Below are 17,536 nucleotides of genomic sequence, written 5' to 3' on the forward strand. Positions count from 1 at the left end.
AAAACACATATTATTCATATAATAATATATAGATATTATAAAACACATGTTATTCATATAATAATATATAGATATAATAAAACACATATTATTCATATAATAATATATAGATATTATAAAACACATGTTATTCATATAATAATATATAGATATTATAAAACACGTTATTCATATAATAATATATAGATATTATAAAACACATATTATTCATATAATAATATATAGATATTATAAAACACATGTTATTCATATAATAATATATAGATATTATAAAACACATGTTATTCATATAATAATATATAGACACACTGGAACCACCCATGCTCTTATTTTGAAATGTGTTCTAAGAGGAAATGCGGTGTCTTCTCGCTCCTGAGGTGAAAACAGGAAACGGAAGCTTGACGGGCTCGCGGCCAGCTGTCGTTCTTCAATCACGTCCGCAGAAGGACGTTAAGAGCTGAAGCCGCCGCTCGAGTCTCCATCAGTTTCTCTTCGGAAGAACAGAAGCAGCGTCAGAATGAGTGGTCGCGGAAAAGGAGGCAAAGGACTCGGGAAAGGAGGCGCCAAGCGGCACCGGAAAGTTCTCCGGGATAACATCCAGGGAATCACCAAACCCGCCATCCGCCGTCTGGCTCGTCGCGGCGGAGTCAAGCGTATCTCCGGTCTCATCTACGAGGAGACCCGCGGGGTGCTCAAGGTCTTCCTGGAGAACGTCATCCGTGATGCCGTCACCTACACCGAGCACGCTAAGAGGAAGACGGTGACCGCCATGGACGTGGTCTACGCCCTCAAGAGACAGGGCCGCACTCTGTACGGCTTCGGAGGTTGAACCTGCTCCTGGACTCCAACTACAACCAAAGGCTCTTTTCAGAGCCGCTCACAACATCGACAGAGCTGCTTCCTGGGTTTATTCATATTAGGTTGATGAAACAGAATTCTGAATAATAGTGAATTTAAAATCCTCCTAATGTCGCTGGAGACGTTTCTGTTCATTTATATTAATGTAACTATGAAATGAGAAATATTTTAAGATGAATATAATATATTATTAAGATGAATATAATATATTATTAAGATGAATATAATATATTATTAAGATGAATATAATATATTATACATGAATATAATATATTATATTAATCTTAATATATTATACATGAATATAATATATTAAGATTAATATAATATATTATACATGAATATAATATATTCACAAAAAGAAAAAACATTAGATATTTTTAATAAATATTGTGATGATCAACAAGACACCACGTGATTAACGAGCGTCACTGAGACTGAACTGCTTCAGCCAATCACAGGGCTCACAGTCATGTAGCGCGGTAAAGCGCCCGGATGCAGTTCATCTGTGACGCTTCATCAATCAACCAATCATAGAAAGGCGACAGCGCAGCAACATTTGCATCAGGTCAGTTAAAGAGCAGCCGTCGTGCTGTGTTCCACACACACATCCGTTTGTGGTCATCGAGTCTCGGACGATGCCTGAACCCGCGAAGTCTGCGCCCAAGAAGGGCTCCAAGAAGGCGGTGACGAAGACCGCTGGGAAGGCCGGCAAGAAGAAGAGGAGGACCAGGAAGGAGAGCTACGCCATCTACGTGTACAAGGTCCTGAAGCAGGTCCACCCCGACACCGGCATCTCGTCCAAGGCCATGGGCATCATGAACTCGTTCGTCAGCGACATCTTCGAGCGGATCGCCGGGGAGGCCTCCCGCCTGGCGCACTACAACAAGCGCTCCACCATCACCTCCAGGGAGATCCAGACCGCGGTCCGCCTCCTGCTGCCCGGTGAGCTGGCCAAGCACGCCGTGTCCGAGGGAACCAAGGCCGTCACCAAGTACACCAGCTCCAAGTAAACTGCTGCTGCAGCTCCATCAACACAAAGGCTCTTTTCAGGGCCGCTCACCGTGAACTAAAGACGGATCCTCCTCACTGGTTCTGTTGGATGTTGAACATCAACCGTTTTATTTCTATATCACAATAATAAGAAAAGTTGAGTCTGGTTTAGAGTCGATGTTAAAACATGAGCTGATTTCATTAAAGATTCACGTTTGTCTATTTTATTTTATTTTATTATTTGGTTTAAATGAACACGTTTGTCTATTTTATTTTATTTTATTATGTTTTAAATGAACACGTTTGTCTATTTTATTTTATTTTATTATGTTTTAAATGAACACGTTTGTCTATTTTATTTTATTTTATTATTTGGTTTAAATGAACACGTTTGTCTATTTTATTTTATTATGTTTTAAATGAACACGTTTGTCTATTTTATTTTATTTTATTATGTTTTAAATGAACACGTTTGTCTATTTTATTTTATTTTATTATGTTTTAAATGAACACGTTTGTCTATTTTATTTTATTTTATTATGTTTTAAATGAACACGTTTGTCTATTTTATTTTATTATGTTTTAAATGAACACGTTTGTCTATTTTATTTTATTCCATGGTTTAAGTGACGGTGACATCTGGTGGACAAATGAAGACACAGCAGGACACGACTGAAGCTCTGGTTCTGTTCCATGATAGAAATAAAAGTTCACAAAATTATATTATTATAAATATAATTATAAAGTCATTACAATAAAATATAGAGATACTCTAAAACACATTAACCCAAAGAATCAATGCAAATTATAACATGGGTTAAATGTTAGTTGAGGGTTAATGAATCCTTCCTACTTTGGAGATGATCAGTGTTTGAACTCAGACACATTTGATCTTGAAGTGTTTTTACAGAAAACCTTTAAAGATAAGAAAAGTTTGTCATTTGAGGACTTGTATGATTTGAAATAATTAATACAAGTTAGTTGTCTTCACAGGTTTTTATTGAGAAATATAATTTTTTTCTACATTCGGCTCATGTCAAGTGTCGCAGTGATAAAATGACCCCAAACTTTAGAACATCTCAAAATACTGTCACTGTATCTGTCATCTTTAACTGAAACACCTCATTGGCAGCATTAACTCACCGGGAAGAAAATAAACTTAAATAAACTTAAATAAACAAAAATCAACATCTTCAGAAAGTTCCTCATCTGAGCAGGTTGTGTCACACAACAACTTCCTGACGTTACCTCGACTGGCGAACATTGGTTCCGCTTCGGTAAACTGTCACACTGGACTGGATATTAACCATGTTCAATTCCTTAAATTTCCCTTTTATATAAAAGTTATTTTAATATTTAACCAAACAACCACAGATATTAGAAAAGTATAACTGATACGTGACAGCAGTTACAGTTTACTTTAAATCAGAGGTTTCAAACTCATTTTAGTTCCGCGTGCATAGCTCATCATAATTATAAATAATAACTATAATATAATAATATAATAACTAATAACTATCCTTCAGTCAGATTTCTCAAGAAAAACGTAATTTCCTTCAGTTTATTATTTATGTGTACATTAAAACTGATCACAGCCTATTGCACTTTAAGATTAAATCAACTTAACATATAGGACTTATTTTCCACGTGTTTCTTAACTGAACCCACTTCTTACAAACTTAAGTGATCATTTTAATCACCTGGCCTGTAAATATAAGATTTAGACATGAAACTGATAAAATACAAACATACAGTTTTTTTTGTAGTGAAGCTGATGACCGACATCTTCTCACTTGTATTTTTCACTGTTCTCATAATATATTATATCATCAGTCGGTACATGTGTCCTCGTCTTTAATCCAGCGGGCCGGACTGAACCTCTTGTTGGGCCGGTTCCGGCCCCCGGCCCGTCCGTTCTACTTTCCTGATTAAACCGTTCCGATCACGGGTTTCACGTTAATGTGGTGTAAACACACGAGTGCGGAGGAAACTGCTCTTAGTGAACCGGTGTGTGGCTCTTAAAAGAGCCGTTGTTTGTTGGGGGAGACTGGGGGAGTCTAAGCCCTCTCTCCGCGGATGCGCCGGGCCAGCTGGATGTCTTTGGGCATGATGGTGACCCTCTTGGCGTGGATGGCGCACAGGTTGGTGTCCTCGAAGAGCCCCACCAGGTAAGCCTCGCTGGCCTCCTGCAGAGCCATGACGGCCGAGCTCTGGAAGCGCAGGTCGGTCTTAAAGTCCTGAGCGATCTCCCTGACCAGGCGCTGGAAGGGCAGCTTGCGGATCAGCAGCTCGGTGGATTTCTGGTAGCGACGGATCTCTCGGAGAGCCACGGTACCGGGCCTGTAACGGTGAGGCTTCTTGACTCCGCCGGTGGCCGGGGCGCTCTTACGGGCAGCCTTGGTGGCCAGCTGCTTCCTGGGAGCTTTGCCTCCGGTGGATTTACGGGCGGTCTGCTTGGTTCGGGCCATTTCTGTAGTCGCTCGTTCAAAGATCGAACATAACTAACAGCGCTTCAGATGCTGCTTTTATAGCCAACGCCGGAGCGATGGCGACGCTTATTGGTCCACTTTGTGCTCGAGGTGTGGCTAAGCTCCTATTGGACAACAATATTCAAACTTCCCGCCTTCCACAGCACGATAGTCATAAGCTGCTCAAAATGTAAATAAACGTATAAAACAACGATTTAAAACATGTTATTAAATAAAAACATATTATTTCTTAACCACGTATAATTTATAATTCATCAAATTAATTCAGACAGCTATCTGATCTAATTCGTTCTTATTGTATTTGTAGCTTATGTTCTGTATAACCGACATAAAGCAGAATTAGAGTTATGTATTAAACTGTAATTTAATAGAATGATGTATATATTTTAATTACTGTTTTAATTTCATGTTTGCCTCTTTAGTTCATGTTTTTTATGCATCACAAACCCACTGTGCATAAAATTCAGTCACTCACAGATCCACTGACGCTTTAATTATTTTCAGTTTAACAATATTATTGACCATAAACCAAATGTTGGAGTTCGCTCAAATTCAAGTAGGTTTTATAATTGAACAAATTCAATAACAACTCACACAGTTTAACATTAGTCAGTAAAATGTTCAGTAAACTATGATCAACTGTTTGTGTTTAACTACATTCATGACTCTGCTACATTTATTTTACGTGTTAACACGTACTGTTTAAACACAAAAGAGTTTAAACAGTAAAAAACATTTACAACAGTAAAAATAAATAAAGTTACTAATTAGTTAAGTTAATTAACATCTGATCTGGATGAAGACAGTGAACATGTTTAATTAGATCTTCACTTAGTGGAAACTCAACCTAATATGAATAAACCCAGGAAGCAGCTCTGTCGATGTTGTGAGCGGCTCTGAAAAGAGCCTTTGGTTGTAGTTGGAGTCCAGGAGCAGGTTTAACCTCCGAAGCCGTACAGAGTGCGGCCCTGTCTCTTGAGGGCGTAGACCACGTCCATGGCGGTCACCGTCTTCCTCTTAGCGTGCTCGGTGTAGGTGACGGCATCACGGATGACGTTCTCCAGGAACACCTTGAGCACCCCGCGGGTCTCCTCGTAGATGAGACCGGAGATGCGCTTGACTCCGCCGCGACGAGCCAGACGGCGGATGGCGGGTTTGGTGATTCCCTGGATGTTGTCCCGGAGAACTTTCCGGTGCCGCTTGGCGCCTCCTTTCCCGAGTCCTTTGCCTCCTTTTCCGCGACCACTCATTCTGACGCTGCTTCTGTTCTTCCGAAGAGAAACTGATGGAGACTCGAGCGGCGGCTTCAGCTCTTAACGTCCTTCTGCGGACGTGATTGAAGAACGACAGCTGGCCGCGAGCCCGTCAAGCTTCCGTTTCCTGTTTTCACCTCAGGAGCGAGAAGACACCGCATTTCCTCTTAGAACACATTTCAAAATAAGAGCATGGGTGGTTCCAGTGTGTCTATATATTATTATATGAATAACATGTGTTTTATAATATCTATATATTATTATATGAATAATATGTGTTTTATAATATCTATATATTATTATATGAATAACATGTGTTTTATAATATCTATATATTATTATATGAATAACATGTGTTTTATAATATCTATATATTATTATATGAATAACATGTGTTTTATAATATCTATATATTATTATATGAATAACATGTGTTTTATAATATCTATATATTATTATATGAATAACATGTGTTTTATAATATCTATATATTATTATATGAATAACATGTGTTTTATAATATCTATATATTATTATATGAATAACATGTGTTTTATAATATCTATATATTATTATATGAATAACATGTGTTTTATAATATCTATATATTATTATATGAATAATATGTGTTTTATTATATCTATATATTATTATATGAATAACATGTGTTTTATAATATCTATATATAAACGTAAAGAACCAAAGCTGCTGTTGGCTTTTCTGCTTTTAACAAATCTTTATTGAAGTTTCAGGGACAAAACAAACGTTTACATTTAAACATAAAGTGCAAATAAGACAACAAGACACCGTAGCAGCATTAAATATAAGAAGAATATCATCAATAACATTAACAAAGACCAAAATAACAGCACCAATAATAAAACGGGGTTAAAGGTGCAGAATAAACAGTGAAATGTCCAAAAAGAAGCCGGACAGCTGTGGTTCTTTATCCAGAGTTCTTCTTATGTGTCTACAGACCGTGTTCCGTCTGTTCCAGTTTGATTTCTGAACCTGTATCATCTTACGTCTCGTTTGTTTTTCTTCACCTCACATCTTCATTATTGTCTGATGATAAAATATTTGACGTTTTGTCCTAAACTCCAGTTTAAACTAATTAATACATGTTTTACTGTTGAACTTTTTAATTAATGAATTTTAATGAGTGGTTGATTGATCTAATGTTCCACAGGTTAACGGACTGAAGTTAGTTAAAAACCGTGTGAAGGTAAAATGAGCTCCTTCAGAGTCGGTGTGTGGCTCTGAAAAGAGCCTTTGTGTTGGCGGTCGGAGCCGGTCCCGGTTTACTTGGCCTTGCCGGCGGGTTTCTCGGTCTTCTTGGGCAGCAGCACCGCCTGGATGTTGGGCAGCACGCCGCCCTGAGCGATGGTGACTCCGCCCAGCAGCTTGTTGAGCTCCTCGTCGTTGCGGACAGCCAGCTGCAGGTGACGGGGGATGATCCTGGTCTTCTTGTTGTCGCGGGCAGCGTTTCCAGCCAGCTCCAGGATCTCAGCGGTCAGATACTCCAGGACAGCCGCCAGGTACACGGGAGCTCCGGCACCGACGCGTTCCGCGTAGTTGCCTTTACGCAGCAGCCTGTGGACACGACCCACGGGGAACTGGAGTCCGGCTCTGGACGAGCGGGTCTTGGCCTTCGCTCGGGCCTTTCCGGCGCCGGTCTTCCCTCTTCCAGACATGTTCGCAGTTACAGAACTTCTTCAAATTCAAATGTCGAAACAACTGTGCTACGTAAGAGCCCAGCTTATATATCTGTCACCTCGTCGTTCATTGGTCAGGTATAGCTGTAGTACAATCGACCAATCAGAAACGTTTGTGAGATTTACAAAATAAGATTAAAACAAGAACTTATCAAAAAATAACAAAATAACACATTAACATTAAAAAGTGTGTTGAAATAAAATAATTTGAGTGAGATTCATCTGTATTTGTACTAAATGTAACTTGAAACAACATCTTGCACAGATACGTCTGTAGCTCTAGTTACTGTCATTGATATTATTCTACTTAATATCAGGCTCCTCTCTGAAATTAGACACCAGGTTTGTTTGATCTTCTTCCGTCTCATTTCCCCCTCGTGTGATGTTATTCAGTAAAAATACATTAAAAATAATCGGTGTAAAATATAGTTTATATATAAAATATATATAATTTAGTTTGACATATAATATAATATATATAATATAATATATATAATATAATATATAATATAATATAATATAATATAATACAATACAATATATATATAGATATAATACATGAAGTTAAACGTGTTAATGTACAAACAGTTTGACAGAGAAGATTTGTCTTGAGCTGAGACGTGGTGGCTCTTAAAAGAGCCTTTGTTGGATGCTGAGAGCGGGAGCAGTTTACTTCTTGGCCGTTTTCTTGGCAGCGACCTTCTTGGGTTTCGCGGCCTTGGGCTTGGCCACCTTCTTGGGTGCAGCTTTCTTGGGAGTAGCCGCCTTCTTGGTGACTTTCTTGGGGCTCTTCGCCGCCTTCTTGGCCGCTGGCTTCTTGGCAGCGGGAGCCTTCTTGGCTGCGGCGGCAGCGGGCTTCTTGGCCTTCTTCGGAGTGGACTTGGCCGCTTTGGGCTTCTTGGCGGCTGCCGGTTTCTTGGCGGCGGCTGCGGCGGGCTTCTTCGCTGCCGGCTTCTTGGCCTTGGCGGCGGGCTTCTTGGCCACTTTCTTGGGCTTCTCGGCAGTCTTGCCCGCCTTGAACGAGCCCGACGCCCCGATCCCTTTGGTCTGGACCAGAGAGCCTTTCTCCACCAGGCTCTTGACGGCGCGTCGGATGTGGGCACTGTTGTGCTCCACGTCGTAGCCCTGAGCCGCCAGCGTCTTCTTCAGGGCCACGAAAGAGAGACCTTTGCGCTCCTTGGACGCGGTCACCGCTTTCAGGACCAGCTCGCTGGCGCCCGGTCCGGACTTCTTGGCCGGCTTGGCCGACTTCTTCTTCGCCGCTTTGGCCGGAGCGGCGGCTGCGGCGGCTGGAGCTGCGGTTGGAGCGACTTCTGCCATCGTTCTACTGACTTCACTCTGTCACGTCGTCGACAAACACTGATGCCGGTTTCCCACCACGGACAGGAACTTAAACACACCATGAGAACCGTGGAGACTCAACCCGGCCCGCACTCTCCGCCGCAGCACGAACACACGGACACTTGTGTTTTCTCCTCAACTCGAAATCCATAAAAGTCCCATTTCGACTCCGACTAAAAGCGTCCAACCAACAGCCACTGGAAGCGGACGAGTTTCTCTTCCTATACAAACAAAACGCACTTCGGAGGACGTCTGTATTCTGTCACAGGAGCCTGGAGATCTCTCTCAACCGCTGCTGCGTGACGCGCTGCTCTGTGACTTTTGCCTCTAATTTCTCTCCTAAATGTTTTACAAACCATCAGATCCCCACAACAAACACTTGGATGTTGAGAGGAGACGTTGCTTCGAAGGTTTAAAGTCACAACAAGCAGCTGATGTGATCCCTTTTCTAGTAAACACCGGTTTCACCGGTGTCTGCAAACACACTCCCAAGTTGTTCGGGGCTTCCCACCTGCTGTAGCAGCCAGTCACTGTGTGTGTTGTTCCTTCTGTTCTGCTTCACTAATCTCTCACTTTTAACACAATCTCAAACCTTTTCCTACTTTTTAAAACAAATACGGGTTTTGTTTCACCCACACTTCACTTTGTGAAGGTTCCTTCTCCACTATAAAACAACCCGCTGCTCATGTGGTCCAGGGTTCGTGTTTGTACTATTCTCACAAAGTATCACTACTTCCTTCATAGTATTTATATTTTAAAATATAACGAGTTATAAATCATATAAAGGTTCAGGCAAGAAAATAATTCTAGCAGTTGATAATGTTGAAGTGTAAGAGGCAAAGGTGGAAAACGAGACGTATGATGGTCATAAATTAATCAAACTGGTACTTTTTGGACATTTGACTGCTCACCTGCATTTTTAGCCCATTTTATTATTGTTCTGATGGTAAATAGTTATCGTTGTTGTATTGTTAAGATGATTAATAATATTCTTTGTTAATTAAATATCATTGTTGTTCTTATTTTGCGCATGTACAGATGTTTTTCTATTTATTTAGGTTTAAATGTACATTTTTGTATTTTCCTTGAAACTTTAATAAAGATCTGTTAAAAAGTTCCTTCTATTTGATTCATGTTGGATCAGTGTTAATGAGGTATATTTTTTCATTGCTCTCACTAATTCTTAAGGTGAAGATTTCAAATGAGTCAATCAGGTGATGATGACTTGAGCAATGAGGATGATGTTTATAGTGAGGAAGATGGTTGTGATGAAGGTGAACAAAGATATGAAAGTGCTAGCAAAAGCCAAAGCTCTGAATTCTGCCTCCTGATTTTAACAGCACGTCAGGAAGCTAATGGCACCGAAATTCCCCCTTCTTCAGAAGTAGTATCTAAGAAATGATCCCTGATCCAACCGTAGAGTCACATGCAGACATGCCCTTTCAGTTAGTGGCCAAGAAACGTAAAGCCAGACTTGCTCCTTTAAATAAAGGGAAGTGGTTGGACAATAATCCGACACCTTTCAGCTTCCTAAAAATCTCTACAAGGAATGCTCGAGGTATTCAGTCATTGCAGGGAAAGGCCATAACTGCCCCTAGCTCTTATGTAATTAGAGCAAGAACCCAGCAGCAGCAGGAGCCCGGTGTCCGACCACCCGCCCAGCAGCAGTGGGAGACTGGTGCCTAATCATCTTCCCAGCAGGAACCTGACATCTACGCAGCAATGGGAGTTTGGCACCCGACCACCTGGATGACCACTCCTCCCTGTCATGTTATGATGAGGATGAGGTTTACATCGAGGAAGACATTTTAGATGAAGGTGAACAAAGATATGAAAGTGCTAGTGAAAGCCCAAGTTCTGAATTCTGCCTTTCAATGTTAACAGCAGGTCAGCAGGCTAATAGCACCCCCATGCCCCTTCTTCAGAGGTAGAATCAAACAAATCAGATAATAATTTAAGTTCATTTTCCCCAACACCAGATTTTCCTGATCCATCAACCATTGATCCACATACATAAACAGCCTTTCAGTAAGTTACCAAGAAACACAGAGCTACAGCTTCTCCTTTAAAGGAAGGGAAGCGGTTAGATAAGAAACCGACATCTCAAAGTGTTTAAGACAACAGAAAATCAATTATCTAATGAAAAGTGATTTTGATATATTGTGCATTCAAGGGCTGAGATTAAATAATGACAAAGATGTAAACAAAGTCATTAATCTCTGGCAAAAAAGAAAATGTGTTATATCAATAGGAGAGAGCAGGGCAGACGGTGTCAGGATGTTCTTTAAATCACACGATGTAGAAATTATTAGAAGAAGGGATGTTATCCCAGGTAGATTATTAATGGTTGACTGTTTTTATAAAGGGGACAAATACAGAATAGTATGTAATGTAATGTTTATACTTCTTCTGTTCCATCACAGAAAATGCAGTTATTCAAATGAATGAAAGAATTATTATTTGTAGGTTATAATTTAATTTTATGTGGTGATTTTAATACTGTTTCTGTCTCTTTTAAACTGTCCTGGGAAGGTAAAATCTTAAAAGAAAGGTGGCACGACACAACGCTGACAGATGTGTGCAGAGCTGTTCGACCTTTCCACACAGAGTTCACCAGATTTGATTCAAAGACCAAAACACGAATCGATAGAATTTATGTCTCCAAACATTTTAAGGTAAATAATTATTTAACTATATTAAATGACTTCTCTGATCATGTCCTGGTAACAACATCCTTGTCCTCTAGTCCCTCTGTCAATAGAGGAAATTGATAAATATAACTTAGAGATAACATTTCTAAACTGTCAGAAGTAGATGACAGAGGAAATGTAATGTATGCACTGAAATCAGGACAACGAATGCAGAGTAAATATATTAAATCAATAAAAAAACAAAGATGGTGTTATTGTACAGGATGAAAAGATAAAAAGAAGTAATCCGAGAGCTCTGTGCTGACGCCTAAAAAGAAATGAACATGGACTCCAACAGTGTGAACTCCTTTTTGGAGACTCTCCCTTCATACAGCTCCTGTTCCTTCAGTTCTCTGCTCGGTGACGTTAAAAAAGAGGAAGTATAAAAATCAAACAACTAAACACAGGAAAGAGTCCCGGTCCAGACGGTCTGCCCACCGAGTTCTATCAGTTATATGTTATACAGTTTAATGAAGTTTGCAAAATGGCTGTATGGGGGAGAGTTTTTATGAAGGAGTCGACGTGTCAAAAAAGGTGATGAGACTGACGTTGATAACTACAGACTATTATAAATACAGATTATAAAACCTTAGCCAAAGTTATTATGAACAGATTAAATGATGTATTAGATGAAATCATAGACAAGCAACAAACATGTGCAGTCAAAGGACGAGTGATGTGGGATCCTGAGGGAAATTCTAAACAAACCAGACAAAAGCAAAGGATTCTTTATTTTAGGTCTGGATCAGAAAAAACGCCTTTCATTATATTTCCAGAAATTATCTCTGAGCTGTCTTAAAGGCATGTGGTTTCTGAGAACCATTTATCCATATGATTAAATGTCTGTATGGGGTTTTAACAGACAGCTTTGAGGTCCAGAGAGGCGTGAAGCAGGGCTGCCCTCTGAGCGCGGGTCTCTACGTGTTGGCCATCAGTCCGTTAATCCACAGGATTAATAGCGACCGTCCACAGTGCATAAAACCACAGTGCAAGCCAAGGCATTACTCACCGTGTGAATGAGCACAGAGGGAATCCACACACATCAAAAACTTATGTTGGTGGGGCAGACAGTGACAGTAGATCCATACTGTAATAGTCTTAATGCCCAATAAATAAAGGCAAGATGTGCTGTGTGGATGTCCTAATTCACACAGTAGCACCCCATGACGTTGTGTGTCCATGCAGTGTTTGCTCTGGACCAACTCCACTGGTCATTATGCATTATGCTCAGCACAGAAGGACATAAAAAGAATACCAGTGTTTCCCGCAGGTTGAAGCGTATAAAAGGGCACGGGGAGGCCCACGATGCCGCTGCACAGAAATCCTCCACCATCATTCCCTTGAAAAGAGCTGTGGAGGAGGACATGTCTTGTGTAAAATGAGCACGGACATTACAAGGGGGTCCGAAACATAAGCTTGTGTGACAGCCAGTGCCACAGCCGTTGTTTGGTCAGAGCTTTCCTTTTGGGAATGTTCCCTGTAATGCACAAACAGCTGTTGGGTCTGTTTGAAAGCAGCTGTGCACGCCACATAATGCAACCGTGTACGGACAGGACAGAGGTGATGGCTTCTATTTCGTTATAGGCTTCGCCCTCCAAGAGCTGTCGCATGTGCAGTTGTGAAGATTTCTTTCGCGCCCTGTGCCAGCACTGGGCTCACTCGCTCAGGTCTGCATACAAAGTACAAGAACTCTGCGACATCTACCACAGCGAGCAGGAGGCTAAACGTCTTCTATCGGAGGCCAGTCAGAATCCAGGAAAGCTAAAGGCTCTGGTTGCTCGTTATGACCCTTTCACCAGAGTCCATGGGGAGATGGAGCTTGGCTTTCCTGCCATCCTGCTACTAGAGCCAAGTCCAGCCTCTATCTTGCTCCCTAAGGCGCCTTTTTTAGGAGACATTGGCCTACTCCTCCATCTCTCTACAGGGTGCTACAGAAATCACAACTGCGCATGCGCACTGGGATAAACCCAATAGTGACAGCTCTTAGAGGGTTACGTCTGTACTCATAGATTTCAATATGTAACCACTGTTCTTCCTCCTCCTCCACATGATGGTGGGGAGAAAGTAGTGACTCTGGACTTAAAGGAGGATGTTTTTACTTTAGGCGTGAGTGCAGCAGTAGGTCTGGGACTGGCCAAAGCCCTGTCCTCTCTGATAACAAGGCAAGATGGAGATAAACCCAATAGCAACAGCTGTTATAGAGGGTGATGCCTATACGAAATCAAATTTTCTATATCAATCTTTGAGGTTAGAGATGACTACATGGTTGGATAGGATTTTATGGTAGGTTAATACTAATAACAAAACGTTGTTTTAGTTGATTATTGTGTAAAGGGGGCTGGTAATTTTGTGTAACATTTATATATATTATAATATTTTACTTTTTTTTTTTTTTTTAAGTGCAAAGGAAGATGATGAAGAGTTATTTAAATATTAAAGTGAGGTGGCTGAGCGTGCAGAGTTCTGCAGCTCATTCCACCATCGTGGGATCACTGAGCTGAACAGTTTTCCTTGGTGTCCACTGTGTGGTGCTGGTACCACCAGACAACATTCACTGGTTGATTTTTTTAATCTTAAATTATTTAATTTTTGATCAAATTTTCTAATAATGAAAATGAAATTAAAATTGTCTGCATACACGTTTATTTATTGTGTGTATGTGTATTGTCCTTGAAACTTTAATAAAGATCTAAAAAAACAACTGTGGAATAATCCACCTAACTGGTTGTAGATTGTCCAACCATGATACTGAACTGAATGAATCCTACTGAAGTTTAGCATGTGGTAAGTGTGAGGAAATACAAAGAGTTTGCAAAGGTGCTAAAGTGCTATAGCTCTATGAAATTCTACTGACCGTTTATTCATGTCTTGATTTATATCCTCAAATGCAACGTGGCTTGTGGGAGCTTACAGACAAAGGCCTGTGCCTCTCTAAATAAGGTCCAATCAGTTCAATTAGTCACAGGTGGATCTCAGTCAAGCTGCAGAGGAAAAACAGCTAACAAGATGCACCTGGTCCCAATGTGGAGTGGGATTCTGCAGCAGTGGGTTTGAATGATTTGGAGTTTCCTTTCTCAGTTTCCAAAAATTGTTTTCTGTCACTTTTTTATTAAGAGTTATACAGTTTAGAATGAGGAAAACTTTTATTCATAAAAAAGGGAAACTCAGTATATATATATATATATATATATATATATGCACATGCACCTCTATTAAGCTATTTATTCTATTCTATCTAACTACTCTCTTTTATATATTTTGTTTTATACCCACCAACCCGAGTACATCTTTGGACCCTGCAGACATATCAGAACCCATCACGTCAGACTCTGGATCTCTCACTCCAACAAGTCCAACTGGCCCTCATTGTATAAAGGAAACGCGGGAATGGGACTTGAAGACCACAAGTTTGGAAGTCTATCAAAACAGTCTGGGATTAAAAACTGATGTTGTGTGATTATAAACGTGTACATATATATATATATATATATATATATATATATATATATATATATATATATATATATATATATATATATATATATATATATATATATATATATATATCACTGTCTTTCTATAGAAACTTGAGGTGATGAGGTGAATATATTGTAAGTTTAGACACATTCATAAAATATAAATACTATGAAGGAAGTAGTGATACTTTGTGAGAATAGTACAAACACGAACCCTGGACCACATGAGCAGCGGGTTGTTTTATAGTGGAGAAGGAACCTTCACAAAGTGAAGTGTGGGTGAAACAAAACCCGTATTTGTTTTAAAAAGTAGGAAAAGGTTTGAGATTGTGTTAAAAGTGAGAGATTAGTGAAGCAGAACAGAAGGAACAACACACACAGTGACTGGCTGCTACAGCAGGTGGGAAGCCCCGAGCAACTTGGGAGTGTGTTTGCAGACACCGGTGAAACCGGTGTTTACTAGAAAAGAGATCACATCAGCTGCTTGTTGTGACTTTAAACCTTCGAAGCAACGTCTCCTCTCAACATCCAAGTGTTTGTTGTGGGGATCTGATGGTTTGTAAAACATTTAGGAGAGAAATTAGAGGCAAAAGTCACAGAGCAGCGCGTCACGCAGCAGCGGTTGAGAGAGATCTCCAGGCTCCTGTGACAGAATACAGACGTCCTCCGAAGTGCGTTTTGTTTGTATAGGAAGAGAAACTCGTCCGCTTCCAGTGGCTGTTGGTTGGACGCTTTTAGTCGGAGTCGAAATGGGACTTTTATGGATTTCGAGTTGAGGAGAAAACACAAGTGTCCGTGTGTTCGTGCTGCGGCGGAGAGTGCGGGCCGGGTTGAGTCTCCACGGTTCTCATGGTGTGTTTAAGTTCCTGTCCGTGGTGGGAAACCGGCATCAGTGTTTGTCGACGACGTGACAGAGTGAAGTCAGTAGAACGATGGCAGAAGTCGCTCCAACCGCAGCTCCAGCCGCCGCAGCCGCCGCTCCGGCCAAAGCGGCGAAGAAGAAGTCGGCCAAGCCGGCCAAGAAGTCCGGACCGGGCGCCAGCGAGCTGGTCCTGAAAGCGGTGACCGCGTCCAAGGAGCGCAAAGGTCTCTCTTTCGTGGCCCTGAAGAAGACGCTGGCGGCTCAGGGCTACGACGTGGAGCACAACAGTGCCCACATCCGACGCGCCGTCAAGAGCCTGGTGGAGAAAGGCTCTCTGGTCCAGACCAAAGGGATCGGGGCGTCGGGCTCGTTCAAGGCGGGCAAGACTGCCGAGAAGCCCAAGAAAGTGGCCAAGAAGCCCGCCGCCAAGGCCAAGAAGCCGGCAGCGAAGAAGCCCGCCGCAGCCGCCGCCAAGAAACCGGCAGCCGCCAAGAAGCCCAAAGCGGCCAAGTCCACTCCGAAGAAGGCCAAGAAGCCCGCTGCCGCCGCAGCCAAGAAGGCTCCCGCTGCCAAGAAGCCAGCGGCCAAGAAGGCGGCGAAGAGCCCCAAGAAAGTCACCAAGAAGGCGGCTACTCCCAAGAAAGCTGCACCCAAGAAGGTGGCCAAGCCCAAGGCCGCGAAACCCAAGAAGGTCGCTGCCAAGAAAACGGCCAAGAAGTAAACTGCTCCCGCTCTCAGCATCCAACAAAGGCTCTTTTAAGAGCCACCACGTCTCAGCTCAAGACAAATCTTCTCTGTCAAACTAAATTATATATATTTTATATATAAACTATATTTTACACCGATTATTTTTAATGTATTTTTACTGAATAACATCACACGAGGGGGAAATGAGACGGAAGAAGATCAAACAAACCTGGTGTCTAATTTCAGAGAGGAGCCTGATATTAAGTAGAATAATATCAATGACAGTAACTAGAGCTACAGACGTATCTGTGCAAGATGTTGTTTTATATTGTATATATATTGTTGTATTATATATATTATATATTATATATATTATATATATTATATTATATTATATTACATATATTATATATATTATATATATTATATTATATGTACATTATTTTTTTTACAGATTTTGAACATTTAATTTGATTAATTTCGCTCCGGAGCTCAAATCCAAACAGTCACGTGACGGTCGATGTTTCGTTTCGCGCTTCATTCCTTTAAAATGTTTCGAAGCTTCTTATTGGCTCAGAGTGTTTCGGCGTGTTTCATTGGTTCATGGTGTTTAATACATTATATTATTATACAGTTTAAAGATTTTAATATTTTAATGTTTTAATATTTTAATGTTTTAATATTTTAATGTTTTAATGTTTTAATGTTTTAATGTTTTAATATTTGAGTGTTTGTTGCCAAAACAGCAAAATAAGATTCATTATTAAACTTGAAGTGAGTTTGTGAGGAGACAGAGATTTGGACAGTGACAGTATTTTGAGATGTACTAAAGTTTGGGGTCATTTTATCACTGCGACACTTGAAAAATTATATTTCTCAATAAAAACCTGTGAAGACAACTAACTTGTATTAATTATTTCAAATCATACAAGTCCTCAAATGACAAACTTTTCTTATCTTTAAAGGTTTTCTGTAAAAACACTTCAAGATCAAATGTGTCTGAGTTCAAACACTGATCATCTCCAAAGTAGGAAGGATTCATTAACCCTCAACTAACATTTAACCCATGTTATAATTTGCATTGATTCTTTGGGTTAATGTGTTTTAGAGTATCTCTATATTTTATTGTAATGACTTTATAATTATATTTATAATAATATAATTTTGTGAAC

The 17,536-nt window shown here is 40.5% G+C and overlaps 7 protein-coding genes across 7 annotated transcripts; 3 read left to right on the forward strand and 4 right to left on the reverse strand.

Moving 5' to 3' along the window:
* Positions 1-435: 435 nt before the first annotated feature.
* LOC113163831 (histone H4) lies at positions 436-1,006 on the forward strand. Its single transcript, XM_026362827.1, has one exon. It carries the CDS (start codon positions 518-520, stop codon positions 827-829), a length of 312 nt encoding a protein of 103 aa, XP_026218612.1. The 5' UTR covers positions 436-517; the 3' UTR covers positions 830-1,006.
* A 354-nt stretch (positions 1,007-1,360) lies between these two features.
* LOC113163829 (histone H2B 1/2-like) lies at positions 1,361-2,063 on the forward strand. The gene has a single exon (XM_026362825.1). It carries the CDS (start codon positions 1,497-1,499, stop codon positions 1,869-1,871), a length of 375 nt encoding a protein of 124 aa, XP_026218610.1. The 5' UTR covers positions 1,361-1,496; the 3' UTR covers positions 1,872-2,063.
* Positions 2,064-2,426: 363 nt separating this feature from the next.
* On the reverse strand, positions 2,427-4,507 carry LOC113163826 (histone H3). The gene has a single exon (XM_026362821.1). It carries the CDS (start codon positions 4,317-4,319, stop codon positions 3,909-3,911), a length of 411 nt encoding a protein of 136 aa, XP_026218606.1. The 5' UTR covers positions 4,320-4,507; the 3' UTR covers positions 2,427-3,908.
* A 307-nt stretch (positions 4,508-4,814) lies between these two features.
* Positions 4,815-5,634, reverse strand: LOC113163830 (histone H4). The gene has a single exon (XM_026362826.1). It carries the CDS (start codon positions 5,588-5,590, stop codon positions 5,279-5,281), a length of 312 nt encoding a protein of 103 aa, XP_026218611.1. The 5' UTR covers positions 5,591-5,634; the 3' UTR covers positions 4,815-5,278.
* Positions 5,635-6,311: 677 nt separating this feature from the next.
* Positions 6,312-7,770, reverse strand: LOC113163827 (histone H2A-like). Its single transcript, XM_026362822.1, has one exon. The coding sequence runs from the start codon at positions 7,285-7,287 to the stop codon at positions 6,895-6,897; it is 393 nt and encodes a 130-aa protein (XP_026218607.1). The 5' UTR covers positions 7,288-7,770; the 3' UTR covers positions 6,312-6,894.
* Positions 7,771-7,851: 81 nt separating this feature from the next.
* On the reverse strand, positions 7,852-8,689 carry LOC113163825 (histone H1-like). The gene has a single exon (XM_026362820.1). It carries the CDS (start codon positions 8,626-8,628, stop codon positions 7,978-7,980), a length of 651 nt encoding a protein of 216 aa, XP_026218605.1. The 5' UTR covers positions 8,629-8,689; the 3' UTR covers positions 7,852-7,977.
* Positions 8,690-15,692: 7,003 nt separating this feature from the next.
* LOC113163111 (histone H1-like) lies at positions 15,693-16,701 on the forward strand. The gene has a single exon (XM_026361451.1). It carries the CDS (start codon positions 15,748-15,750, stop codon positions 16,396-16,398), a length of 651 nt encoding a protein of 216 aa, XP_026217236.1. The 5' UTR covers positions 15,693-15,747; the 3' UTR covers positions 16,399-16,701.
* Positions 16,702-17,536: the final 835 nt, after the last annotated feature.

This window comes from Anabas testudineus, chromosome 23, assembly GCF_900324465.2.
Source record: "Anabas testudineus chromosome 23, fAnaTes1.2, whole genome shotgun sequence".
Taxonomy (NCBI): domain Eukaryota; kingdom Metazoa; phylum Chordata; class Actinopteri; order Anabantiformes; family Anabantidae; genus Anabas; species Anabas testudineus.